Source organism: Chroicocephalus ridibundus, chromosome 1 (assembly GCF_963924245.1).
Source record: "Chroicocephalus ridibundus chromosome 1, bChrRid1.1, whole genome shotgun sequence".
Taxonomy (NCBI): domain Eukaryota; kingdom Metazoa; phylum Chordata; class Aves; order Charadriiformes; family Laridae; genus Chroicocephalus; species Chroicocephalus ridibundus.
Window position 1 is genome coordinate 166,451,523 of NC_086284.1, and position 9,533 is coordinate 166,461,055.

The 9,533-nt window shown below is 42.3% G+C and overlaps 1 protein-coding gene across 5 annotated transcripts in view; it reads right to left on the minus strand.

Moving 5' to 3' along the window:
- IFT56 (intraflagellar transport 56) overlaps positions 1-9,293 on the minus strand; it is a 46,999-nt gene extending 37,706 nt beyond the window's left edge. For all 5 annotated transcript variants that reach the window (XR_010069445.1, XR_010069447.1, XR_010069446.1 and 2 more), the window contains exons 1-4: positions 9,163-9,293; positions 8,891-9,028; positions 8,431-8,523; positions 3,450-3,564 (exon numbers count right to left, since the gene is read on the minus strand). Coding sequence is in view for 2 of the 5 variants with exons in the window: in XM_063322590.1 (XP_063178660.1) it covers positions 3,450-3,564; positions 8,431-8,523; positions 8,891-9,028; positions 9,163-9,165 (349 nt within the window). In the remaining 3 variants the exon portion in view is untranslated. The remainder of the gene's footprint in view (positions 1-3,449; positions 3,565-8,430; positions 8,524-8,890; positions 9,029-9,162) is intronic.
- Between the last annotated feature and the right edge of the window lie 240 nt (positions 9,294-9,533).

Genomic DNA, 9,533 nt, shown 5'->3' on the forward strand with positions numbered 1-9,533 from the left:
TGTTCTTCCTAACCCATCTCTGTTCTGCTTTTGTATAATATTGCTCCTTTCAGTATAGGCTGTGAAACGAGAAGTAACTCTGTTCAGTTAAACCACATTCAGATCTGACACATGCAGAGTTGTGAAGAAGTAAAGTAATTACAAAGCTGTGCCCATCAAAAATTAGAAGGGAGGAAAAAGGAAAAAAACCCAAACGAAATATTTTAATGACTGGTTCAGGAACACAGCCTTGTCTGTGCACGAATCTTAAATCTAATTGTAAAATTGCATTTATCCTAAAAAGACTGGTTTTCATAACAGATTTAACTGCAGCCCCAGTTACACGCACATTTTGTGGTTTAAAAGAACACTGTTAGTTCTTGTGTTTTTCTTAATGCAGTACTAGCCAACAGCTTCTGCGAGTGCTATGCAGGCTTCTGAACACTAGGATCAATTGCCAGGATGGCCGTGCAAATGTGCCAGGCTTTGCAAGGCACGGGAACTGGGAATGCAACGTAAGATTATTTGGTTTTATAATTAAAAAAAATAGTAATTTGTTATTATTATTTATTAAACCAAGATGAAGACTTTCAGCCTCATTCTGTCAAGACTAGATGGGCTAGCACAGAGCATGGAAAAATATATGTTCAGCCAACGTATGAGAGCACAGATGCAAAAGGAGTAAACAAAGCATCACTTGGCAGCTTTACTATGGGATGACTATGAAACAACAGTACCTGACTTTAACTCTACTTTCACCTTAGATCCAGGAACATTAGTAACTGTAATGTAAGGGGACAGCGGGGAAAAAGAAGCCAGAAATATCTGAAAGGAATTTGGAAAAAAGCCTAAAGGAGATAAAGTACGACTGTAATGAAAAACCTTCAAAGAAGGATTTTTCTTTATTTACCTTTTTGCTCTACTTCTTAGGTTACATTTGCAGTAATTCTGGTTTATTCAGCTTTTGATATACAGATTTATTCTTTGCTGACAGTATGTACCATGAAGTTTTAATGAAGTAATGACAAGCTAAGAGAACACTTCACATCTATTATAAATAAACATAAAACCTTGCTCCACATGAGATAGTGGACTATATATCTTGTATGAAATGCAATAATTACCTCATGGCTTTTAATGCTAATTTCCTAATTTTTAAGTATCCTGCATATTTTTACTCAGACAGTTAACAATAACTTTCTTAGGCAACAGCAATAGTACATGGCAAGAAGGAACTTCTATCTGATTTCTAGACATTTACATGTTTGTGTGGAAAATCTATTCCAGAAAGCCAGCTGACATTTATGTTCCCTTTCACACAGGGATTCCATCACTGTGGAAATTTAGAATTATAGCTGAAAATAAATTATTTCGCCCTCATTTGTTTTAGCACTATGCTGCTTTCAGGAGCTTAGCATAACTGCAGCAATTAAGAGGAAGCAGTATGCGAGAATTCAGGCAAAATAATCCCAGAACAGCAATGGTAAGCAGCCCAACACTAACGCTATCATTTTTTCAGCAGTAATCAGGGCAGTACTGGATAAATGGTGTTCTTCCAGAGACTTCACCTGTTGTGTCTATATCAAATGAAATATTTTGCTTCTTCAGGATCTTTGCAAAACCACGGAAGAGATCATGAGATATCATGGCTTCACCTGGAAGTAATATATTGCAAACAGCCATAACTGATGCAATCCTAAAATGTTAAAAAACCTAAAAGAGGATCTCTCAAAGGAAAAATAAAATGATCCATCCTCAATGTAAGAAAGACTGAAGTGATGGGAGTGGAAAGAGGAATATACAACACTTGGAAGCCTTCAATGGAGAAAGGACAAGTGTTACAAATCTTCAGTTGGGACGAGCCCAAGTAGCCAGAAATCATCTGTATTACAGTACTCAAAAGAAAGGTTTAGCACCTCGCGATAAAAACTGGCATGCTGCCCTTCTTAAACAATTACATAAAATCCAAGACTGATATTACTAGTGTGAGAACTCAGCTGTTCTCTGTTCCCTCCGTCAGCCACACTCCCTACGTCTTGCACTCCTTTCTTAATATTCCTGCCCTTGCATCCAGCACCCAAGTGCCACTAACCGCACCCCCTACCCTGCCACTCACTGTGCTACTACAAACTAATCTCAAGGGGCACGAAAAACTCACTTCCAGCTCACGGTAATCTGTCATCTCTAGAATGCATTACTGTAATTCACATGATTTGAAGCTGATGACAATGACTCCACCTGGTACAGGATGCAGCCACTTGCTTCCCCAATGGCTTAGGTCACAGCGACACTGCAAGCTCTATTGCCCAATTATTTTTAGATTCCAGTTCAAATCCAAGATTGTAATCTCCGATGCTCAAATCTGTGGTACGTTAAAGATTAAATTATCTGTGAACATTAGAAATTTACACACCTCTTGAAAAATATGGATCACAAAGCCCTGCATGAAATTTTTTAGTTGGAAACAAAACATTTCCAGTTGTGGGATTGGAGCCCAGCATGATCTTTCAGAGGATTTTACAGGGATACTGGAATCTAATTATTTCTAAAAAATACTACAATACTGTCCTTTTTGAAAGCACTCCTCCACAGTAGCAGAAAGTACACAATTATTTCCTCCCTACCCTATTTTCAGTCCAAGACTAAAAGACTAAATAAAGAAAGAAAAGAGAAAACCCATAATTTTATAAGAGTTTTATCCTAAAAAGGCAAGAGTCACAGCTTGACTGAGAACTTCACTACTATTAATTCTGCTTAGAAAGCCCTGGGCTACTATGGTTATGGGAAACAATATAAATCACTAAGATAAATAGAAAGTGATAGGTAACAAAATTAAACTGCAGAAATATTTTTAGGCTGTAAAAATTGCCTTGGAATCTAATTTCCATTCCTCTTCTTTAAATGATCTCATGCATGTTCAGATTAAAGTAGAACTGTAACACTGACTGCAGTGAACCCCACGCCTTGAAGAACTGCATACCTAATATCTTACTTATAAGGCAACAAGACCACATACTAAGTCACTCAAACTATGTAAACAGAGTTCTTGTCCACATCAGGGAGAATGCTGAACTCTCTCAGATGCTTATTTTTTGATAACTTCACTAGCCTAATTAACGTCACCTGCACTGGCTCAGAGACATGGAATCGGTCAAAAGAAAAGTAATTTTTTGTTGCTGGTCAGCATATGCTGGGTTTTGTATTTAGAAATTAATAAGAGAAATTATTTTCCAGATGCTTCTTTCCGTTCCAGCTGCTCCACCTGCCCAAGGTATTTTTAGGAAGCAAATGGCATCATAACTATTCTGTTAAATGGGGAAAAAAAATAAATCAACCAAAAACCCCAAACAACTTCGCTCAAAACTATCCTTTATTCCTATAAAAAAAAACCAACAAACAAAACATTGAATACTTTCTCTGGAAATCACTTTAAGTGTTCAAGCCCTTTCCATCAGAGACATATATCTCACCTTTCAAGGCTGCTTGTTCAGCTTGTGTATACATTCCCAGAAAGAAGTATGTACAGGCAAGGTTCACCCAAACATCTGGATTGCAAGCTGGTTGTTTGGTTAAGGCCTCATATTCCTGTAACAGAAGGGAGGACTGATTTTTTAAAAATGCATAATAGCACAGACTTGTATTAAATATCATTATTTCTTCCACCATTTTACAACGTATCATTAAATTATTGAGATCACAGGACTTATTCACGAGTTCACTGGAGTTCTTACAACTAAACTATTACATTTTAACCTAAGGTGGGTCTCTAGCTCTTTTTTGTTTACAGCAATAGAACAGACAACGGGGACAAGCAGCAATATAAATCTTCACTGTAGAAACATGAATTTAGTGCATATTGAAGTTATAAATATATAAAAATTATTATCACATATTTATACATTATAGAAAAATATGATTATTTATGTTTATAAAAGATTAATATATTAAAGTTATAAAGGCACCAACATAACCCCTTTTCTGATGCTTTCATAACGTCTCCTCCAGTCAAAGCCTGGGAGCCATAAACACCAGGGAAATCTCTTTGTGAATATTTACTGGAGAAAGTGTTAAACATGCTTTTATAAACTTGTGGGTAGTGTCTTAGTTTAGACAATGGTCTCCAAAGTGGGGTGTGCGCACCCCAGTGGTTGTGCAAGGCAATACCATCGGGTGCAAGAAGAAAAATTATTTTGGTACCATTAATAACTAAAATAAACATTTTAAAAATAGTGTTTATTTCCTCTTTATCTCATCCTTTTTAAAATTTATATTTTTGTGTATGTTTTATAATTGTATAATATATTAGTGCAGTAGTACACATATATAATTTATAAGTATATATGTATGCGTGTATATTGGGGGGGTGCGCTCAAAAATTTTTTACTTATAGGGGTGCGAGACCAAATTTGTTTGGAGGCCTACAAGTAAGTATTGGGCAAATTCAAGACTTCCTAATATATAAAGATATAATTATGGTAAACGTTACTAAACTGTGCCTAACTTCACCATTTCCCATTTTAAGATTTACAGCCAACAGCTACAGAAAACTACTAGATACCATGTTCTGATATTTCTTACACATCCACATTCATTATGTATCCCTTAATATTGCCTTCATTTCTTGTTATTTGTGAAACGGTAAAAACTTAACAGATCAATCTTTCAATCTATTTTTTAATGAAGGAAAACTTTGCAGCTACCAAACAGTGATGTTCCTGAAGATAAACATCTTTGCTCTGCATAACAACGGTACTAGTTTTTAGGCAGGGAAACCTCTCGATTCCTTTTTTTTCTTTTCCCTCTGCCAGGTTTCCATTAAATTACTAGGAAGGACCATCCCAGTGAAAGTGCCTCCTGCTGGTGCTCCTGCTGTCCATCCAGCCACGTCCAACAGGCAGCATAAGGCAAAGCAGGCAGGGGTACGCAAAGTTCTCACAAGACTTGCTGAAAGAATGCCATCTACATACTCCCAATCACCATAAGCCTCTCGTCCCTCCCAGCAACACAACCCCTTACCAGCTTTTCCTTCAAACATATGAACTGGAATTTTCCCCTCTGCCTAGGGAGAGTTTACCAGATTGTGCCTCCATGGGTGGAAGACTTCTTACCTCTGGAAGAAAGGCACAGATGTGTATATATAGAACTAGAAAAATGAGCCATGTGCAAAGGACAGTGAATCCCAAGAACAGAAACATGCTGACAACAATAAAGTTCATAGTTTGCAAGCATGAGGAATTTTTTTTTCCCCGTTGCCAAGTGAAAGTAAACTGAGCTCCCAAAACAGAGAAGATATTGGTAAGGTATGCCCTTAAAAGCCAGCTCAGTCTTGCTAGTACTTCAGCGACTAGCTGTCCTTCAAGAAGGGCATAAAAATTAAAAAAAAAAAAAAAAAAAAAAAAAAAAAAAAAAAAAAGGAAAAAAGAAAACATTTACATAGAGGCCAACCTTTCCTACTGAGGCCAGTTCAACCTTGATGTAGACCTGTCACAGTGCTGTGAGAGACAGGCCACTCCTGTTTATTGGGACCATCTGGAATCTTTCAAAATCCGTTCAGATTCAATGCACCCAAAGGTCTCTCTCAGCTATGGCTTCAGGCAGATTAATTAGAAAGACAAAGTGCATAAACACAAGTCATGTTCTGGCTTGGCCATTCAAAGCAAGCAATAAATAAAGAGTGCTCTAGCAGTACTAATGTGAATCTATGGAAACACAGTAAATAAAAGTGAGGACTATTAGTGCTCCTTACCCTGTAGTTCTGGGCCATGAGCCCAGGCTTGTCCCTTTCCTCACCAAGGGGCATTCAACATCAGTCTCTCAAAGACAACTTCACAAGAGTTTCCCCCCCACTCCTCCCCAAAACACCAACAAAACCAACCAAACTAAAGACTCCAAAAGCTTTCCCAACAGTCAACCTGTGGCATGTCTTTGCCAACCAGGAGTACAACTTCTTGTTATTTCACCCTATTCCACCTCTCACCCCCATCACAATACACATACGCTTTTCCTCAAAAGCAGGCTGTCAGGTTGATTGCCTGCAACTATGGTCACCTACTGACAATGCTGAGGGCAGTGGGGTTGTGTTCACTGCCATTATTACTTTTCTGGATTCTCTAAGCCCATAAACACAGATCCTGAAACCCAATAAGACCAACCTATGGGGCTGCCCCACAAACGCTCAAAGGAGATGTAGAAATACTAATCATAAATTGGCTACAGTCATGACAGAGAAGCCTAGGGAACCTCCCCAAGCCAAAAATCCATCTTTTACTTTCTACCTTCAGCTGTCAGGAACTTGAACGTACCTATAGTCTCACACTTCCAGTAGAAGTACTCAAGCAAGATCAGATACTGCTCATGAATGAATCATTACCCTAGTATACAGGCCTATTCATTTCACCGTTTACCATTTGACTGAAATTATCCTGAGCATAGTCAGGGTAGACAGGAAGTCCCGTCCAGTAAAGAGGTGGAACGGCTCCTGAGTCTCTGCTAGGAGGCAGGCAGCAGATAGGAGACTGTCGGAATCGCTGACTGTAGTTTGTGAGATTTTGACAGAAACAATGCTTTGAAGGCTCTGGCCCAGGGATCACACTTTGCTCTCATACATGCAGCTGATGAGCCAAAATGGCATTACCATGTCTGGCGGCTGTCCCATGCCAGCATCCTGTGTGCCTAAGCCCAGTCAGAGGGCGCAGAGTGCAAATGTGAAACCTGTTCTCAAACCCAACCTAGCAGCACGCCTGCCCTTCCCAATTCCTCTCTTAAATACCTCAAATATGTCTTATAACTGTCCCCTTCCTAGACCCTGGCTGCTTGAATTTTTAAGATCAGGCAACTCAGAAACAGAATCATCAGACTGATACTCTGATTCTGGTCCTTGGGTGGCACTGGGAAACTTTTCAGGAAAGGTTTAAGATTAGTGCTATGAGCAAGTCATGGCAGAAAGACAGGTGGGTTTTCCCCTGGATGTGGAAGCAGATGTGGAAGACTCCAGAAAAATAATTAGATGCTGCCATCCACCAGGGGAGTTCTCGTTGCAATACGATGCTAGGAAGACACTAGCCACTCAGTGTTAGTAAAATCATTTTGTCAGTGAAGGAAGCCAGCCAGTCCCCAGGGAAGAGTTGAATCTGGTGCAGTACCACTTGTAAACTCATGTACAGCGGTAAGAATGATCCTACCAAACCAGTGTCAGTAGCATATCCTTTGAGAAAGGCACCTACTAAGAAGGTGAAAGCGTGACCCTTTTGAAGCTGAGGTTAGTGTTCTACCTAGAGACTACCTGACTGTTGGTGTGCCTATGATAAAAGAAAGTGAATTCTCTCATGTGAATGTGCCAGGTATTTTGCTGTCATTCTCTCTGAAGATATTCTTGCAGCTGGAGGTCTGTGTGGTTTTCATTTTTTCCCTGCTTCTCATAGTAGTGAATGATGGCCACCTCACCCCAATTCCCGAGCCTTTCCAAAAGTTGCCATGCAACCAGCATGCCTGGCTCACTATGAAAGTATCATTATAAATAAAAGTATTATCGAGCAGCATAATTTCTGAAGACCCTTATCAGATATATGGAATACAAACCATGAACTGGGAATATAGTGACTATGTGTTGTCACTTGCAGGCATTTATTTTGTGTGCAGTGTCACTCTGGAGAATTCTGCAAAATCATCTACCCATAGTATTATAATTACAGTGCTCTTGGCACTCCCCAAAGAGTGCTCAAAGATCTAGATGGTATAGATAATTAAGGAATTTGTCCTTGAGAATACAGCAACAATGCTTCTGTAACAGAGCAGAGAAGATACAGCACTACACTTCAACCTTGAAGCTGATAACTGAAAGGCAATTCAGCCTCCACAGTCAGCACTCTTTCCCGTGATTATTACAGGCTTGGGAATCACAACTACGGTGTTCTGTCCCAAAAAGAATCTAGGCTGAGATGCACAGACCCATTTCCCACATGCCACCACAAAATTACGAAGTTATCAGGACTCATCACTGTGCCAAAAATCAGTCTTAAATCTGAAAAGACAGGCCCTGTGATCTCTCACTTAAAACACACACACAAACAAACCAACCACAAACGATGTATACAAACCTTTTGTTGTCCTTACTTGGACGGAAAAACGGGAAAAAGAGGACTAGGCTGTAGTTTTTAAAAGCCTGAATCAACAGCATCACCTAGTGGTGAATCAAACAGCACATACAAAACCTAATCTCTCAGGTATTAAATCAGACAGTAGATAACATTAAAAAAGGTTTATTTTCATAGGCAAATAACTTTATTTTCCAGTCCAAACTGCTTTCCACTGCATCTGCTTTACTACTGTACATTTGTACCTTAACTGTCTGGCAGAACTGCGGCCTATTTCAGAACATCTTCCTCCCGTTGCCATCGCTTTATCACAACATCCCAATTTCCAGCCTCGGGGAGCAGGATTTCCCCACCTTACCTCCAGTGCTCTCTTGTAGTCACCCAAATGAAAGGCAGAGTATCCAATCCAAAGGTCCGCATCCTCCTCCTGCTCACCCACTTGCCGCTTAAACTTTATAGAGAGGAAAGAACGTAAGAATTCCACCAGTTGATAAACCCCCATAGATAAATAAAGTGATACCAGGCCTTTTAGACCATGGATGGTTTGGCAGCTGCGGGTGCTACTGGGGTGGAGCTGCGCTCACATTTCTGAGGGCAGCAGCCGGCAGCCCTCACACGCCAAACCTCGTTCCACCAAGTGAGGGGAAAAAGCGGCAGCAAAGGGGTGCGGGAGGAGGCGAAAGGGACACAAGGCCGGGGAAGGGCTCCCCCCGCCCCGCAGCCGTTGGGCACCGGCGGTACCGCTCTCCCCAGGGGAGCGGAAGGGCCAGTGGGCCGCGGTGCCCTCCTCGGGCCGGGGTCTCCGCCTCCGCCGTTACCTCCAGCAAAGCGATGGCGCCGGTAAAGTCCCTCAGGGCCAGGAGCTCTTCCAGCTGCGGTACCTTCTTCCCTTTCTTCCTCCGCCTGTCTCCCGGCGGCGGGGTACCCCCCACGGCCGGCTTGGCCCGGGAAAGCATCTGAGCAGAGAGAGCAGAGCGGGGCCGGGTCAGAGCCGGGGCGGTAAGGGCGGGGGGGGAGCCCTCGGCGAGGCTTCCCCCGTTCTGGGGGTGAGGGAAGCCCCGCGACCCCCGCCCCGCCACCTCTCACCCACCATCCTGCCGCCGGACCCGCGCTCCTGCCTCCGCCGAAGGCGCCGTTGCCGGGGCAACCGCGGAAGGGCGGAAGGCGACGGCGCGGAGACCGAGCGCGGCGGAAAACAGGGGCCGGGCGGCGACCGGCGCCGCCCCTCAGGGTTCCGCCTCCGCGGCGGGCGTCGGTCTCCGTAGTGACAGCGGGGACGGGGGATTTCGGCCCCTCATTCGGTCTGTGCGGGTGCTGGTACCCCGGACACACAGACCCCTGGGAGTTGTGGTCGAATTCCAGCTGCTGGGGCTTAGACCTCTGCACACACCGAGGAGAGAGTCCCCTCACCCAGGAAAAGCGTTAAATAACGGAGTTTAAGGTGAAGACAAGCCGCGCTGC